The 18,246-nt window shown below is 41.8% G+C and overlaps 2 protein-coding genes across 2 annotated transcripts; both read left to right on the forward strand.

Annotated features, from left to right (window-relative positions):
* The first annotated feature begins 13,383 nt into the window (after nt 1-13,383).
* On the forward strand, nt 13,384-15,539 carry LOC114787550 (homeobox protein HMX1-like). Its single transcript, XM_028975169.1, has 2 exons — nt 13,384-13,765; nt 14,293-15,539. Exons 1-2 carry the CDS (start codon nt 13,555-13,557, stop codon nt 14,787-14,789), a joined length of 708 nt encoding a protein of 235 aa, XP_028831002.1. The 5' UTR covers nt 13,384-13,554; the 3' UTR covers nt 14,790-15,539.
* A 941-nt stretch (nt 15,540-16,480) lies between these two features.
* On the forward strand, nt 16,481-17,829 carry LOC114787551 (homeobox protein HMX2-like). The gene is made up of 2 exons (XM_028975170.1): nt 16,481-16,754; nt 16,838-17,829. The coding sequence occupies exons 1-2, from the start codon at nt 16,574-16,576 to the stop codon at nt 17,296-17,298; spliced, it is 642 nt and encodes a 213-aa protein (XP_028831003.1). The 5' UTR covers nt 16,481-16,573; the 3' UTR covers nt 17,299-17,829.
* Nucleotides 17,830-18,246: the final 417 nt, after the last annotated feature.

Below are 18,246 nucleotides of genomic sequence, written 5' to 3' on the forward strand. Positions count from 1 at the left end.
TGCGCCCTCAAGTAATCCAGGATCTTCTTGATTAGCCATTGTTTTCCTCCACAGTTCTTCACTATACAAGAACACTGTCACAAGAGGATTTTAAACATGGTTAATGTGTCATGTTCTGGGTTTTAAACGGGTCACTTCTCATTCTGGAAAGCAACGTCGTCCTCCTCTACGTTCACCCGCCGCGTCATGCCCGCATGGACGTGACAGAAAGACCTGACCCACATTTGGACGCCACCTGACGCAGCCCCGCTGATCGGAGGAGCCGCGACTCGCCGGGAGGACGCCGCAGTTTCCTTGTCCCTGGCCTTCCATGGCTTCATTCAGCAGGGTCCCGACCCCTGCCACTCAGTCCCGTGTCTGGCGGCGTTGAAGGTGAGGAGCGGCCATTCAGCGGGCGAGCCGGAGACTGACAGGGAGCGGCGGACGCATGCGGACGAGGTGCCGGTACCACACTGGCCCGAAGCCGTCTGCGCTGGACACCCGCCGCTCGTCCATCTGAAATACTGGACCATTCATTCATTCAGTCATTTATCACTCCTCCCTGTTCATCTTCTTTTCTCTCCTGGAATCGATTCCGTTCGATTCCTCCTGTCCACTCGAACCATTCAGACTGTGTATGGACTTTTCCTCCCTCCTTCATGGACTGCTCCATCTGTTCCCTCATGTGTTGTTGAAAGAGTGCAGAGGGCATAAGCGTGCTCATCAATTTGGATTCCCTCTCCAAATTTTTACAACATCTCCCCATGGCACAATAATGTTGGTTTGTTGATTTACTTAATAGATGGTAATAGCTGGTAGTAACCATTCATCTCTGAGGATATTCACACGATTGAAGCAAGACCCTGAAAATGATGCCAGTGTTTGTGCGAGTGTGTGTAAATGTGTTTACATTAAACATTTCAGCATGCAGCCCATCCTCAGCTCTTCCTCCTCTGCCATGTTGTTGCTCTGCGAGGCGTGTGAGGTTAGCCGACGAGGGTCACATTTCATATTAAAATTCACATTTCCTATTAACATTCAAGCAGGAGAACAGGTGACCTTGCAGTCTTGTTGTGTCACTTTTGTATAATTTCATGGTGGCTGTGCTTCACTGGCTGAGCTACGGCACTTTTATTAATATGTTATTCCGTTGTCATACGATGGCTGCTGTTTGGACATTTTTACTGCTTCTGGGCACAAATAGTTCTGAACTTGCTAATGAGACACCCCTGCAGGACAAACACATGCATGTTCTTTCTTCATTTGGAAAATTGCACTTCTGCTTCCTGCCCACTGAGAGCTGGTCTTGGTCTTCTCTCCTGTATTGATGCTGACATAGCCGCATTCTGAATAAATGGGAAGACACACATATTTTGTCACAATCTTATTATCTCCAGCCTGCATCTCAGGGATAATAACCACAGGTTTTGGTGAGTGTGTTCGGAACAATTATGCCCAAGTCGGCATGTTTGCGTGTTACCATGGAAACTGCTGAAGAAATGTTGATTTCTTATTTGTCTCACCATCAGAGAGTATTCCTATAGGGTATATTTATTCATTCATTTTGGTGGATATTTTTTTCCTCCAATATTTAAAATTTTAAGTGTCTCGGACATCAATTAAACAGTCAGTCAAGTTTTTTTCACATTTGATTTTCACTAAACCACTCTTCCCCCTTACAAAGAGACACACATAATGTCACTTTGTGTACATAGTTTCAAAACCATGTTTTTTGCCATTTAAATGTATTTACAACCAAAGATTATCTGAAGATTTTCTGACCAAAAGAGAAAAGAACTGGGGTTGTTTCAGTAGTTAAAAAATATTAGTTTGCTCTTTTAAACTAAGCTGTCTTATTGATGCTTATGAGTAATTTTTTTATTTACTATAATGCTACTGACAGCAGGTCTGTTTGGATTATTCACATTACAGCAATGCTAAAATATTATGTGTGACAGATTTTTTTTTTTTCAAATTGAGACAGTGTTTTTTTAACTGTAGTATGAATTGAAGGCTAAATGTGTGAAAGTTTATGATTCAAAGTTTATGTTCATTTTTAATTATTTGAATGCTGCATTGCATTTGTATAAGGACGCCATTGGTTCTAACACAATTTTGGGTGCTGAATTAATCATAGTGAAGAATCTTTGCCATCTACATTGGTGGTTAGAGGTGGATTTTTATTACTGATCATTAAACTATACAAATTGACATTGAAAATACATCCTTTTTATTTGGAGGATGCAAGTCAATCAAAAGGGTAACAATACTGTGGAATACAATAAAAAGTAGTAAATTATTTTTATTATTAGTCAAAGTCAACTTTATTGTCAATTCTGCCATATGTACAGGACATACAGAGAATTGAGTTTGCGTTACTCTCAGATCCATGGTGCATACAAGTAACATTAAAATACAAACAGTAACATTAACATATTCAACAATAACATTAAATACAAAGGTATAAAAATAAGCATAATATATCAAATTTAAAAACACAACATACAAGTAAGGGCACATGGTGGAGAGTGCAAACCACGTAAACAAGGTAAAGTGTAAAAGTGTCAGAGCAGTCTTGTAACTGACTATGAGTAGTGTGAGGTTGTTGGCAGACCAATGCTGCACAGAGTGACTGGTGCAGGTCAGTTTGTGTGTGTGTGTGTGTGTGTGTGTGTGTGTGTGTGTGTGTGTGTGTGTGTGTGTGTGTGTTAGAATTCAAAAAGTTTGAGAGAGAGAGAGAGAGTTTGAGGGAGAGAGTTAAGCTTCCTGACAGCCTGATGGGTGAAGCTGTCCTTCAGTCTGCTGGTCCTGGCCTGGAGACTCCGAAGTCTCCTCCCTGATGGCAGCAGGCTGAAGAAGGTTTGCATTGGGTGGGTGGGATCGGCTGTTATTATTTATGTTATTAATGTTATTTGCATTTAATTTGCAAAGAAAAGTATTATTTATGAAATACAATGCTACTTATGTATGTAAGTATAGACATGAACTTAAACCATACTTGGATGAAGTTGCTCTGCCAGGAATTGATGCGCATAATATTACATAAGCAAAAAATACCACCTCAGCAGAAAATGCAAGAGACTGTCCCTATCCATCTTGCTGTAGTTGCATATTGCATGGACCGGAGGAATAATAAATATAAATACACATGCACAGATCCTGTGTCATGGCGAGGAGACTGATTCAGCTTTTTGTCAGCAAATAGTACGTGTTTCATCCACAATTGACTACATTGATCGAGAACTCTTCAGTAATGAGCAGAATGGGGTGTTTTTTTTTGTGGTCATGTTGCCCTTTAAGGCTGACAAAAGAACTGGTCACCATCTGATTTCATTGTATGTGTTTGCTGCATGATCAATCCTTTATGTTGACAAAAAAGTAAACCCAACATACCTTTCGGCAAGAAAAGTAATATTAGAAAAGTTGAGATGACTTGTCCCATTTAGCAAAATTGGACCAAAAATGCATTACAGCAATTTGTTAATTAATACGCTAAAATCAAATGCGTTTGTACTGGACCATTAGGTGAAGGATGTCATTCACCACAGTAAAACAGTCTTTCCCATCTGTATTCTAAGGAAATAAACGTCTTCCTCCTTCACAAATGGAGGCGTCTTTGGAGCTGCTTTGAGTAACAAAGCCCAAACCTTAATTTGCTTTAAGAAGCTGTCAGTGCCTTTAATCCCACCTCACAGGTCTATTAACAGGATCAATTGAGCATGTGCACATGCAAGGGCCCGAAAGAGTGTCTAGTGGTAGTGGTCTAGTGACCTGCCTATGGAGCAAGACACTGAGCTCCAAGGGGACTGTCCATGTAAGTACTGATTGTAAGTTGCTTTGGAAAATGGAACTTTAGAAAATGAGAGCACAAAATCATATGCTTCCCACTGTTCCTGTTTCACTCCCTGTGCCCATTAGCCATCATAAATAGCTATGACAACGCAACTACCATAGCCGACTCTTCCACAGAGGTAATTTAACCGATCTAAAGCTGGTGGGTGGGTGGAATATTCAGTAGCCATATGTGGTTTGCATACAGAACGGTACTTTTCCCTGTGACTAGATTAGACCAGGCAACCAAACCGTGGAACATGAAACTGTCCTCCAAGACACACAGAAAATATTGAGCTCTGTTTTCAAGCTAGAACCAACTATTATTTTGTCTGTTTATTTAGGTAAATCCAGAGGTATGGCAGTGAACATGTAGCTGTGCCTAGCTAAAAGGGTCCAAAGGGTCCAAACGATTTGGATTTGAACCTGTGACTTTCATCTGGTCATCTGGTTCACTAGGATTCCACCACCCATTATAAAGCAAAAATTAAGGAATAATCCTTCTGTATGTGGTGAGGGTGAAATTCCCATTTTCATGCAGTAGAAGTGTAGTGAATAGGACAACTTGGATCCCCAACTGAAAATGACAGCTTTATTTAGATCTCAAATAAGAATGCATGTTACAAAGCATTGGACTTGCACAAGGACTAGTCATGATTATTCTCAGCCAAGGTTAAAAAGGCGGATTATAATATCCAGTTAATTCAGAACTGCACTGTGTAAGGTGAAGTGTGGTGTGTTTAAGGATAAATCGAAATACTGGCCTCGGAAAAAGAAAACGAGAGCTGACTCTAATATTTTTTTATTCTCTTCACAATCGCTTTGCCCTTTTACATTTTAGCTTTACAGGCCTGTTTGCTCATCTTGGTTTTCAGTGGAGTTACAGCCCCAGAAGCAGATTGGCTCTGACAGATGACCACGGGCGTCTCTGGCTCATCCACGGGTTTGCTGGTGAGCATTTAACAAACCGGTACATGAGTAATGTACACTTAACCTACAACACTTCTGCTATAGGCTATTGGGACTATAGTTTAATAAATATGAATAATAGCATTTGTAATTAGGCAAGACTAATCTTTTGTCTTTAATAATCAAATATTAAATCTTTATGAAATGTTTTAATGTACACACACATCCAATTTACAAGAATAAAAAGTTATTTAAATTAGATTTTTTAGAACTTTCTACCATGACTTGAGTGTAAGACTGTTCTTTTCTCGTGTCCTTTTTGGTGTAAGAGGTTACTGCACAGGATGTGCGCTACAAAAGATTCCTGAGGCAACAGCACCACACTCTGTTTCACACACGTAACTACAACTGTCATTCACATACTGGTTCAGCCTGAGAGCACCCATTCTCACCCCAATACAAAAAAATTAGGTTGGGTGGGAGGTGGGGCTTTATCTCAGGGGGTCTTTACAATGGCACCAACTGTACTTTACTCAATAGCTGGATTGTTTTTTGTAATAGCTAGCACTATGTATATGATGTTATCAACATAACCTTTATATATATATATATATATACACACACACACACACACACACACACACACACATATATATAAAGGTTATGTTGATAACATCATTTTACAAATTCACTACATCTCAGTGATCAGAAATTATTTTTTTTATTGTTAAGCACAGAATATTTTTTTTAAATATGAAAAAAATATACTTTATAATAATAAAAAATAATAATATGTTGATAATAAGTTTTTGATGTACATATAATGTACAGAACAGGAGTAGAATAAGTTTGCACATTTGTTCAAACCAGTACAAAAAAAAGTCAGATTGTGTTCAGTGTGTAGAAGAGAGATTAGAGGAATATTGAAAACCACAGATAAAACATCAAGGCTTAAGGTCCACAAACGTCATTGTAACTTCTGTCTGCCTGAAGGAAACATCACATCATTCAAAACCAGCAAAGGGTAAAATTAAAAATGTTCCGTAATGTGGCTATTATGACTTCAAGATGAAATTGCCTATTAATTCTGAAACTTTTTCTTTAGTTTTTCCCACAGTAGTAATGTTTTTACACTTGATTGATCAAGACGAGATGAATACAATTTCTACGTCTACACAACAGCCCAAAATTTGAGCTAAATTTTTTTTATAATAAATAAATTAAAGCAGTACTGCTATTTCAAAATTTAAATCCAAAAAAACATTAAAAAACATTAGAAAACAACTGCAGTTGACTGGTCCTGAAGTGCAATGTAACAGTGGAATTTTAAAGGATCTGGACATTGCTGCGCAAATTTTATAAAAATAAAGACAGCAATCAAAAATCAAAGACAGCAATTTTTGGAAAAAACTTTTCAAGGACTTTTCAATGCATTATTTCTGCCTAAATAATGCATTCAAGAATTTCTAACAATGTGGAATTCAGATTTTTGTAAAAAAAAACCAAAAAAAAAAAACGTAAGTTAAATAAACTCAAACAATAAAAAAAAAATATTTCAAAATAATATAAATAAATGAAAGGTGTTTGTGATGTTAAATTAACGGTGGTCAAATGTACTTTACAACTGCTATCCGTTGCTCTCATCTAATCATTCTAACATGACTTATATGACAGACTAACAAGGTTTATACGACAATATATCATACTTATTCTGTGGGTGTGGGTGAGTTATTTTAGGCATTGTCTGATTACCCTGTTAATCCCTCTCTCTCACTCTCTCTACGGCAACACATACGGCACATGTGCTTTTTTCCTTCTGCATTCTCTTTTCTTATGTTGTACACCATGCTTGTTCTGAATCTGAATTCAGACTTTGATACAAAAACCAGACAAAACTGTTTACATGGATGTGGATGTTGCGACACAAATTTCATAAAAATAATCGGCCATAGACTTTATCACAGCAGGTTCACGTCACCCTGGATTGTAAATATGGCCCCACACAGAACTGCTGATTACTTTCTAGAAACAAAAAATTAGTAAAATTCCAGTATTATTTTTTTCCCAAAGGTTCTATGTTTGGGGATGAGGCAGTAAGATATGTGGTGAAAAGTACTCACACTGAAAGGGGCTGCACGATCTTCACCATTTTAACTCATTTAATGGGACCTGACAGGGCAGATGAAGCTGGAAATTCAGAATTCTGGTAATGACTTCTGCTGCCCAAATTAACATGACGCTGCAGTGGCCGACCTTGGTGGCATGTCAGCATGTCTCTGTGTGATGTTCAGAATTAATGGGGGTTAATGAAAAGACCAATGATCTGCTCCTGAAATGCATTATTTCATTTGTGACCAATATAAAAAAAAAACATTTAAAAAAGAGGGTGAAGGACAAAGACAGAAAAGCATGAAAAGAAGAAAAGTGAATGAATTAAAAGGAGTAAAGGGGTTCACCACTAAAAGAGCCAGTGCGTGGGGCGGGGCGGGGCACAAGACTTGCGTGACAAACATGAAGAAAAACAAGGGGGCTCTTGGGCAGGCATCTATCCTCTGGGCATGCATTAATACTGCACTCTTTCATCTTTCATGTCGCTCCCGGTTAACTCTGCCTCTCTCTCCCTCCATCTATGTTTAATGACCCCTCCCAAAAAAGGAGAAAGAATCTTGTAAATTACCACTGAATGGAAGGAAAAGGCTTAGGCCCTACTAATCAATTTCAGATAAACGAGAGGACTGTACGCCAAGGAGCTTTTCAAAAGACGAAAGTGGAGAGAAAAGGACTCGCCCTTATGCCAGCTGACATGGTGGAATACAACGTCTCCCCGAATCAACTCGGCCATTAGTTTCCAGTGATGGATTCAGCCGTTGAAAGAGGGCTCCCCTTACACACGACTATGCCCCCCAATATCCCAGTTGAAAAGAGACTTGGTTTCTGTCTGATGTATGTTGGTATTTATGGGCGACCCCACTCAAACCATCTGCAAAAGCCAAAGTGATTAACCTATTTTTCCCCAGACCAGTCTGTAAAAGACTGAAGAAAACGCATACTAATTTATATGAATGTACAATAATTTAAGCAAAATTTAATATAACCTAGATCATTTGTGTCTTTCTGGCTTATTTGGATCAAGCCTGAGTGCTGAAGAGCTTGAAAAGACATGCAGATATTTTAGATGCCTCCTGGTATGGTTTTAAATGGAATTTTTAATGCTTTGACACGTGCAGTGGCTGTAAACAACCAGGGGAAAACTCCAGTTCAGAACAATAATTAAGCTTGTGACTGAGAGGAGATTACTGGGAGAATATACTGGCTGGATTTGTTTAGTGAAGCTTTACCGGGAATTAATTTTATTGCAGTAGCAATTGTTTGTGTCCCACTATACAGACAAATACATGCATGTGAAACTGAGACATTTTCAGTTCCCTTTAATTATGATTAATTTCAGCGATCAGCATTTTATGCAAGGATATTGCACTTTCAATCCTCTAAACCCAAGAACCGCTGAATTCCAAGAACCTTTCGGATTTAGCACAATGTGGCATTGAAGGAAAGTACAACTAGGAAGTAACATTGATCTAATTTCGTGTAAGCCTATTATTAAGTGTTTGTTTAATTCACAATACCAGCATCCTGGCATTGAGACATGCTACTGTACTTTCCTGAACTTTACTTTGAAGCGGAGTGTTTGCATTTCATAAAGCAGGCATATTGTGAAGAGAGTTCATTTCCATAATGAAAATCAGTTCATATGTTTCAGTCAAAACGTTAAAGAGGAACCAACATACGTTCACAATAGGAACACACAATGGCCAGATATACAACATGATATCTCAACTCAGCAGTTCCACATTCCACATTAAAAGCCACATGCCTTAATGTAAAACATGAAGGTGGAACTTTAGACAATCTGATTGTAACAAATAAATAACATACATTTCCAAAATTCAGCAGAATTGATACTTACCATCAACGACACCCATTACTCCCATGAAAAAGAAAGTCTCTGAGCTCAGAATGAACTTTATTTGCCCATCCAAATCTGAGGTTGCTCTCCCAAGTAGCTGGGGTTGGGAGCTGATTTGAGCCATGCCCCCCCCCCAAAAAAAAACATTTTCACCTCTTTGTCCTCTAGTGACAAGTCAAACCCGACAGAGGTCAATGTGGCGTAAAAGGGTTAAACAAACGGACATTCTAGTCTCAAAATCTCCAACAGATAATACACAAGAAACAGGCATCATGGGAATGGCTTTAAAAGATTATATATATATAGTAAAATATTATTACATGTATATATATATATTGCCTTCAATGAAGGCAAATAGTGTGGGAACACATTCCATATTATATAACCACAGCTAGACCTAGTACTTTAGCATGAACTGGAAAAGGCAAAAAATCATATATACATTGTTATGAAAGGTTGTTGTCATTATTTACATATATGTTTATGTTGTATTGTTTTGTGTTTTTATATACATATAAGGTTGTTGTTTTTATATAAATGTATATGTGAGGTTGTTGTGTTTATGTGAATGAATAAGAGGTTATTGTATTTATGTAAATTTATATGTTAGGCTGTTGTGTTTATGTAAATGTTTTTGTGAGGATGTTGGTTTTATGTAAATGGATATGTAAGGATGTTGATTTTATTTCAATGGATAGGTAATTATGTTGATTTTATTTCAATGGATATGTGAGGATGTTGATTTTATTTCAATGGATATGTGAGGTTGTTGTGTTTATGTAAATAGATATGTGGGGATGTTGATTTTATATAAATGGATATGTGAGGTTGTTGTGTTTATATAAATGGATATGTGAGAATGTTGTTTTTATATAAATGGATATGTGAGGTTGTTGTTTATATATACATTTATATGTGATGTTGTGTTGATGTAAATGGTTGTGTGAGGATGTTGTTTTTATTTCACTGGCTATGTGAGGATGTTGATTTTATGTAAATGGTTTTGTAAGGATGTTGATTTTATTTTAATGGATATGTGAGGATGTTGTGTTTATGTAAATAAGTATGTGAGGATGTTGTTTTTATATAAATGTATATGTGAGATTGTTGTGTTTATGTAAATGGATATGTAAGGATGTTGGTTTTATTTAAATGGATATATGAGGTTGTTGTGTTTATGTAAATGGTTTTGTGAGGATGTTGAGTTTATATAAATGGATATGTGAGGTTGTTGTGTTTATTTAAATGGATTTGTGAGGTATTTGTGTTTATTTAAATGGATATATGAGGTTGTTGTGTTTATATAAATTGATATGTGAGGTTGTTTTTTTATATATAAATGGATATGTGAGGATGTTTTTTTATTTAAATGGACATGTAAGCTTGTTGAGTTTATATAAAGGATATGTGCGGTGGTTGTTTATATATAAATAGATATCTAAGATTGTTTTTTTATATAAATGGATATGTGAGGATGTTTTTTTAGTGGATGTGTGAGGTTGTTTTTTATTTAAATTACTTTTTAAGTATATGAGTATAAAAGGTTGTCATTTGTCTATGGTGTAGAGTAAATCACATTGTTAGAGAAATTTATTGTCATCTTCCTTTACTCTCTCACTACACGCAGTTTGGTTATTTAACAGCATAAAAGACTGGCATCAAGTAAACACATTTGAAAGCTTTTGGTGTTTATGGTTAAAAGTTTTGTAAGTTAGGGTGAATTCTTTTGTAAAGTTGTGTAAACAGTAATATGCTGGATATTGTGATGCCAATGATTAGGAAAAAAAAAAAAACTAAAAGAACTAATGTTCTTTTGAAAAAAGCCTAGATTTTAATAATAATATTTCAATACTTTTTTTGGTCAGACTTGCAAATTAAATAAGTGAAATTTGGTAATAGCCATTTATTCATAAAGCAAGTTGATAAATCGACATGATAGTTCACAGCAGAACTAAAAGTTTATGTCCCAGGATAGACAGAACAGAATAAAAACTATTGATAAATAAAAGTACACAGTACATTCGTTAATTATTTCAACACAGAGAACAGAAGAGGATTACGTCTTCGTCTTGGGGAGTCTGATTAACAGACATGAAGTCCAATTTCACGCTCGGCGATCTGTGGTGGAGCCCCCACTCCACCGCCGCGCCGTTCAGGATGGCTGCATGACCAAAGGCCAGACGCAGAGGCCTGATCCGCCACCGTGTCTCACGTCAACACCGTGCCGTTATTACCAACACATGGCACAGAATTACACTGGATTATAATGCATAGCAGCACAACTGTGACCTATAATTCCTGCAAACATGTGATTCTCATGTCCAAGCAAACTGTCTCCAGGACACGAAGGTCCAGAAGGGCCAAATATCTAAAAAGTTGGATATGGTTTTAGGTCCACTGTCACAAGAACAGGGATTATTAATTGAGTTTATATTTATATGTACTTCATACATACTTTAATACAATAATATATGGGCAGTAGATGGTTTGATATTAATATTAAAAGGCATGAGCAAGGGGAAGCAGGGCTTTTTTCAGATGGTCTGATATTTCTGCCAGGTATTTTGATTGGAGATTTATGGCGCCATGATGTCTGCATCGGTGCATCCCAGTGAGAGGCAGTTCGCGAACACGCGGTACGGCGGGGTAGATTAGCATGCTCTGCAACGCGGACGTGATTACATTTAACCCGTCCAAATGCTTTCAGTCAGTCATGCCGGTTACGAGGTAAAAAGAACGTCTGCGTCAGCTCCTTCTTCTGAATGTATGCCTCAAATGCTTGTTAGTGGGCAACGTTTTGGGAAATCGAAGGAGTGGGATTAAATTTCCAGTTCTTGGGGTAAATTTGGCCTGGATTCGTGATGCCAATGTAGTACACTACAGTATTTATTACCCTACAGTCTTTATTACACCATATGTGACCAACAGGGGGAGCTCGTTTTGATTAGAAAGTTAGTAAAGGTGACTGCTGCTCTCTTCTTCACCTTGTAAGGGACTGTCATTGCCTGGAACCCATGGACTATGGGGAGAGGCTCTGGCTCCCATGACCCCAACAAACGTGGGGGTTGGGGGTGGGGCGGGGAGTTGGATGAATGCAAATTGCTGTTGCGGTTTTCATGCATACAAGGATGTGTCTAAAAACGCAACAGCGAGTTGTAAACTAAATCTGCAAGGGATGTGAAAAAGCAGATGAGATCAGATTCCCAGCCGCGGGGAGGCCAGGCTTTCCACGGCTTCACTTCTGAATGTGCTCTGTACCTACAGCGCTAAGAGGCAAGCAGAGAGACAGAAGGGAGAGAGAGAGAGAGAGAGATGGATATTCTGTGGAAAAAGGTCATGCCGTCCTGCATGAAGATCAGTCAGGTTACATGCCCATGGGGATGATGCCGCAGGCCCCAGGAGCCGGTGGAGGTCACCTGGGTGCCACATCGGAGGTGCTGGCCACATACACACAGAAACCTGAGCTAATCTCTCTCTCTCTCTCTCTCTCTCTCACTAACACACAGTTGTAATTCACCTCAGAAATAGAGGCCAGGACAGACCAACAGAGCAGCTGGTTTCAAATACTTCCATCGCACTATCGCACTAACTGGACAAAAGAGGCAAACCAGGTAAAAGGAGCGAGAGGGAGAAGGTTCTTACCAGCAGATGGTGTTTTCTTTCTTTCTTTATTTCTTTCTTTCTTTCTTTCTTATATTTCGTTACCAAAAGACTCCTGATCAGCGTCCATGCGTCATTTGACCGCTGTGCTGACTTCATAAAAAATGAATATGGAAATGAAACAATGCGAACCCATTACGCAGACCCCAAAAAATAAGATGTATGAAGTTTCTAGGGTTTCGTAATCTCTGCGTGCTTGTTAACATCTGACATTCATTAAAAAAATCGGACGAATTTGACTAAAAAGCGGATATTATTAAACTTAAGTATAACCGAATTAAATTAATGAGAAAGCGGATGTCATACATCTAATTAACTGGATCGAAAAAAAAACTGTTCAGGCCTCTTTTTTTACTGTATTCGTTCATTTTACGGAGGTAATATTAAAAAGAAAGTATTTGGCTGTACTGGACATGTAAACGATAAATTACTGAAACATTATGAACCCCCGACGCTGCCGGGAAGGTGTGACGTCCCCACGTCATGGATGTTGACCTTGATCCCAGTGCGACCCTCCAGGCCAGGACGCGACACGTTTTCCCGAAGCGCAGGACACAACGTCATCGACGGCGACGAATAATAACTTATTCATTACCGTTATTACTGAGAAAAAATGACACTTGTCACCTGCTCTTTTTTATTTTCTTTGTTAATAAAGATGCGAGCCCACACTGCATTAAGAAAGGCCAGGCAGCCCCACACTATACCTTTAATTAACAGAAAACGAAGAAACCCCACTGAATATGTTTTATTATCGGGGGACACATGCCCGAAAGTCCCTCGAACCATCATTACGTCGAGGACACTGCTGTCTGTCGTTTTTTTTTATATAGAATGTATGGGTAGGACGCTCAGGGGATGCAGATGCGCGGACAGCCAATAGGCGGTGGTGTGTCTTCCTCTCCCGGCTGAAACGTCGAACCAGAGACCCCGACGCCGCCGTCCGGGTCTTTTCATTTGCTCCCTCTCCCTAATTGACCCAAATAAAGCCCCTCGCTGGCAGCCCGGGGCTCCGTGTCGCCGCGCGTCGTGCGTAAAAGCCCATTCGCCCTCCCGCTCGGCCAATGGCAGCCATGCCCTGGGCCGGTTAAGAGTTACTCCACCGCGGGCGCCCGTTTACTCGTCTGCTGCGCGCCGATGGCCGCCGGGGCGGAGGATTTACCGTGATCCGCGCGAAGCGGGAGGAGACGTTCCCGCGCTCGGGGAGGATGCACGAGAAGGTTCCCGCGCGTCCGGCGCCCGCGCCCACGGTCTCGTCGTTCTTCATCGAGAACCTCCTGGCCCGCGGGACGGAGGACGGAGGCGCCGTGGAGCGCAGAGGGGTGGCGCTGCGTCGGCGTCTCGAACCCGAGTCGCGCCTGGCGCTGGACTGGTACGAGGACGCGCCCTTCCGTTACAAAACTCGCGAGATCGTGGGAAGTAAGTGGCTCGCGGCGTCCAAACGTGACCTTTCACACTCTCCATCTATTCTCCCGTCGAATTGTGTTTAATTCCGGGCGAGGGTTCAAATCTTTGCCTACAAGCACCGCTGTACCCCCTAAATCGCACCCACTCGACAAAGTCCGCGTTAGATTACAAGAACCAGGCGACGTGGAGTGGACCTCGGGGCTGGAACTGGCTCCGTCCACGCCATTAACCCCGGATAGACGGTTCAGACACGAACCTAAACGCAGTAAGATAGTCAAGAGAAATATCCACGCATATTAGTGTATTAACATATTAGTGTATTAACGTTACTAAACACTCAACAATATAGGCACCCAACATGTAAGGACGGGTACCCCGAGGTCCAGTAATTAGGCCCTGGGAGGTATATTCCCGAGGGGACCGTTATGGACTTGTTTATAAAGGAGCAACTCGGTGGGGTTCGAACCTGCGACTGTGATGGTGAGGTTTTGTGGCCTATAATGGACTGACCGCCGGTTTCGTTTTAATATCCGTTTTAGGTCCGAAAGACGACAACAGTTGCTCCGTCCCCAGTGACAGGGACTCCCCCGCCGTGTTCGACGCGTCGGGTCGGAAGGCCGGCGACTGTGACCCGGACGCCCCGGACCCGACCTCGGCCAGGAAGAAGAAGACCAGGACGGTGTTCAGCCGCAGCCAGGTCTTCCAGCTGGAGTCCACGTTCGACGTGAAGCGCTACCTGAGCAGCTCGGAGCGCGCCGGCCTGGCCGCCTCGCTGCAGCTGACCGAGACGCAGGTGAAGATCTGGTTCCAGAACCGCAGGAACAAGTGGAAGCGGCAGCTGGCCGCGGACCTGGAGGCCGCCGCCCTGTCGCACTCGCCCCAGCGGGTGGTCCGGGTGCCCATCCTGTACCACGAGAACTCCGTGGCCTCGCCGCCGCCGCCGCTCGTGGGCTTTTCCGGCTCGCCGAGCTACCCACTCGCGTCTTTTGCACATTCCATGAGCCTCCTGAGGGCTCAGATGACGGGCTTAGTGTAACCGGACGGAGGCGACACGGACAGGACATTTCTGGGACCTTTTACCAAACGACCCTGCCCACACCCGACACCATCTACGACCATTTCCTGTAAAAAAAAAAATCTAAATCCTGTAGATCGAGGGCCAGAACATATCGACAGACCACCTGAAACGAAGCCACCTAACAGTAATAAATTATTCCGAGGGTTTAACCTTCTTAGCGTCACGTTTATGTTTCAGGTTTTATTCTTAATGTGTTCCAGTGTCGCGCATCCCCGTCACGACTGATCATCGGGCGCGTCTCTGTATATTTATTCTATTTCTTGCTGGCTGCCTAATTAGCTCTGATTGGTCGCCGCAGTGTCCGGTTTTTTTTTTACTGCGCATGCGCGCGGCCTGCGTTCAAGCCCTCTGCGCGTTTCTTTCTGTGGACGTTTTCTGACGGTGCAACAACCCGCCTGGCGGCAGAATCCCAGCATCCAAAGAGGACTTTTATATTCAGCCTGCATAAAAAAGGCCCAGGAAGATCCCTGCCGGAAACACTCGTTTCTTCATTAATTAAGGTCAATATTTGGATCATGATGCCAAAGCCTTAATAAGTGGAAGACCGAGGACCGAGGAAGTCCTTCATAGATAAGTCGTTTCAACACAAGCACACTCCCGAACTTCCTGTGATTCAAGGCAACGCTTTTTATTTTTTGCGCAAATATATTTTTTATTCAACCTTTTCCACACAAATTAGACAACTTATGAATAAAACTAATCACAATATGTATGTGTGGAGTATGTATTTTGTTGGAATGGAATTACGTGTTTCCCTGGTTCTTGTCTGCTGCGGCCGCAACCTTCACCGTGAATGTGCAATCAGCCAATCAGCGGCCGACAAATGACAAATACCTGGCCTATTATTACTATTATTATTAATAGTAGTACTATTAAATAAAAAAAAAACACAACAATACACACAATATTATTTGTGTTTATTTAATATATTTTTCACATTGAGGATGAAACAGGCTAACACGAAAAAGGTGAATTATGATTAAAAGGCTCTAAATATAGAGCCTGTGTTGCTCTGTGTTGCTTGGTGTACTTATTAAGTAAATTAATTAACAAGCTGAGTGTTCTCACTGGTCGGCACGAAATTGAATCATTTTTTTAATAATACCGTCATATTTTCCATAAAATCGTAATAGTTTCTAAAAAAAACTATGTTGAGAAACATTGAGTCCATAAAACACGTTTGTAATAAACATTGTTTGTCCGAAGCATTTATTATATAACGTGTTGATTCTGCGGTTTTCCAAATATTCGAAAGGTTGAGCGAAGCTCGTGAAAATTCTAGCACCTAAAACAATTTCTCACAAACAGCCTTCAATTTGGTGGGAAAAGAAAAGAAACTTCTAGAACTCCTACACTCAATCTGTTACCTGCTTCTACAAACGAAATCATCACGCGGGACGAGATGGAAAGTTCTGAGTTTATTGAATGAAACGCCGAGCCTGTGGTTTGCACATCACTCGACTCGCCCGAATCGCCGCGTTCTTAAAAAGCGCTCATTAAACTCGCAGCAGCGCCGCGATTACTCGCGCTCCAGATAGCGACGCCCAGGTCCCGCCCCCTCCTCCCATTGGCCGCCCGGCGCGGCCGCTGGCCAATGGGGGCCGGCGGGGCCGCGCTCCTCCGGTTCGCGGGGGCCGCGGCGGGCCAGACCGCGGAGCGGGATGGTGCGCGGAGTCGCCAGGCGCTAAGCGGCGGTGTGGCAGCGGCAGCTCGTCCGTTTATCGCGACCCCCCCGGAGAAATATGAACAAGGACGACGCGCCATGTCGCCCTGCCGCCTTGAAATTCACCATTGACAACATATTGAACCTGAGGAGCAGCCGCCGGTCCGAGGAGCGCGTCTACGGGGATGACCTTTCAACCCGACTCTCCGAGCAGGAGGCGCGGAGCTCGCCGGAGCCCGTTATCCGGGTCCAGGAGACAGGTAGCCCGATCATGGTCGTAATTAAAAAGCGCGCGTTCCGATCACTACGTCTTATTTGATTAAAAACGTGTCACTGTTTCCAGAGCATCTGTGTCAGGCCACGACAGACAGAGACGCGCAGGGGCCCAAGGGGAGCGCCAAGAAGAGCAAGATGATGGCGAAGAAGAAGACCCGCACCATCTTCTCCAAGCGCCAGATCTTCCAGCTGGAGACCACGTTCGACATGAAGCGCTACCTGAGCAGCGCGGAACGGGCCTGCCTGGCCAGCTCGCTGCAGCTGACCGAGACGCAGGTGAAGATCTGGTTCCAGAACCGGCGGAATAAGTTAAAACGGCAGATCTCGAGCGAACTGGAGGGGCCCGCGGCGGACTTCGGCGACGCCGGCAAGGCGGCGCCGCTGCCGGGCCTGTACGAGGAGGGCGGCGCGCTGGCCCGGTGCCTGGTCCCGATGGCGCTGCCGCTCGTCTACCCCGCGGCCGCCGCGCCGTACCTGTGCTTCTCGAACCCCAGCAAGTACTTCAGCCTGTTCGAGGGAGACGTATGAGCGCGGGACGCACGCACACACACACACACACACACACACACACCCGCGACGTTGCTCTTATTTATTTCTACAAACTCATCCTGCATATGCAACCATCGGCGTGGCGTGGAAACGACGCGCGTGAAGGTCGGGGGAACGGAGATCGGACGCCTTTTCCCGACCTGCGGAGTTTATCGTACGTCCGAGCACAGCATTACCGGCCACAGGCCTCTAGCTAACAGTATAAATTATAATAATTGTTATCATTACTACAGAAAGCGCCAAAGATGGGACGATCGTTGCATGCGTTTGTATCGTACTGAATATTATTTGTCCTTTTTTATGCAAGTGTGTAGCCCATATGCTTAAATGAATGTAATGGGTGGTTCATTAATGGCATGTTTATTAATAATATTTTTTTTATGTTTCTTTCGATTATAAGTTTTTGGTTCTTTTATTTTCTAATCGCGTCGAAGCCAGCTATCATTATTAAAACAACACTATTTACCGATGTCATTATTAAATATGCTGTTTTCAACTTGTTCCATTCCATGTGACGGCTTTTGGTTGGAGTCCTTTGCTTCATAATTAGACAAAAAAATATATATATATTTATATATTTTTTCACATGTAGCTCGAGCAAAACTGGTTTAACCTTTTGCCAAAAAACAAAATAATGTTTAATAAAAAAATAAATATTAAAATCACTTAACATATCTGACTGACTGTTCTATTATGGGAAACCTCAATTTTCCAAACAACAATAATAATATTAATAATCCAGCATATTTGGACTTGATCTGAGGTCAGAGGTAAAAGTACCCTGTGGAAAGTAGAATAGGGTGAATGATTATTCATTATTTAACAATAATTATTCCATCCAGGCCATTGTTAAATATATGGTAATAAAATGGAATGACAAAATGTGTGTGTTCTGTAGAACAGGCCATCAGAAAGCGAGAAGAAGCG

Source organism: Denticeps clupeoides, chromosome 4 (genome assembly GCF_900700375.1).
Source record: "Denticeps clupeoides chromosome 4, fDenClu1.1, whole genome shotgun sequence".
Taxonomy (NCBI): Eukaryota; Metazoa; Chordata; class Actinopteri; order Clupeiformes; family Denticipitidae; genus Denticeps; species Denticeps clupeoides.

Excerpts from the sequence above, each read along its gene's own strand:
- LOC114787550 (XM_028975169.1), top strand. The coding sequence starts at position 13,555 with ATGCACGAGAAGGTTCCCGCGCGTCCGGCGCCCGCGCCCACGGTCTCG. Across the intron at positions 13,766-14,292 it reads AACTCGCGAGATCGTGGGAA|GTCCGAAAGACGACAACAGT; the intron begins GTAAGTGGCTCG and ends TATCCGTTTTAG.
- LOC114787551 (XM_028975170.1), top strand. The coding sequence starts at position 16,574 with ATGAACAAGGACGACGCGCCATGTCGCCCTGCCGCCTTGAAATTCACC. Across the intron at positions 16,755-16,837 it reads TATCCGGGTCCAGGAGACAG|AGCATCTGTGTCAGGCCACG; the intron begins GTAGCCCGATCA and ends CACTGTTTCCAG.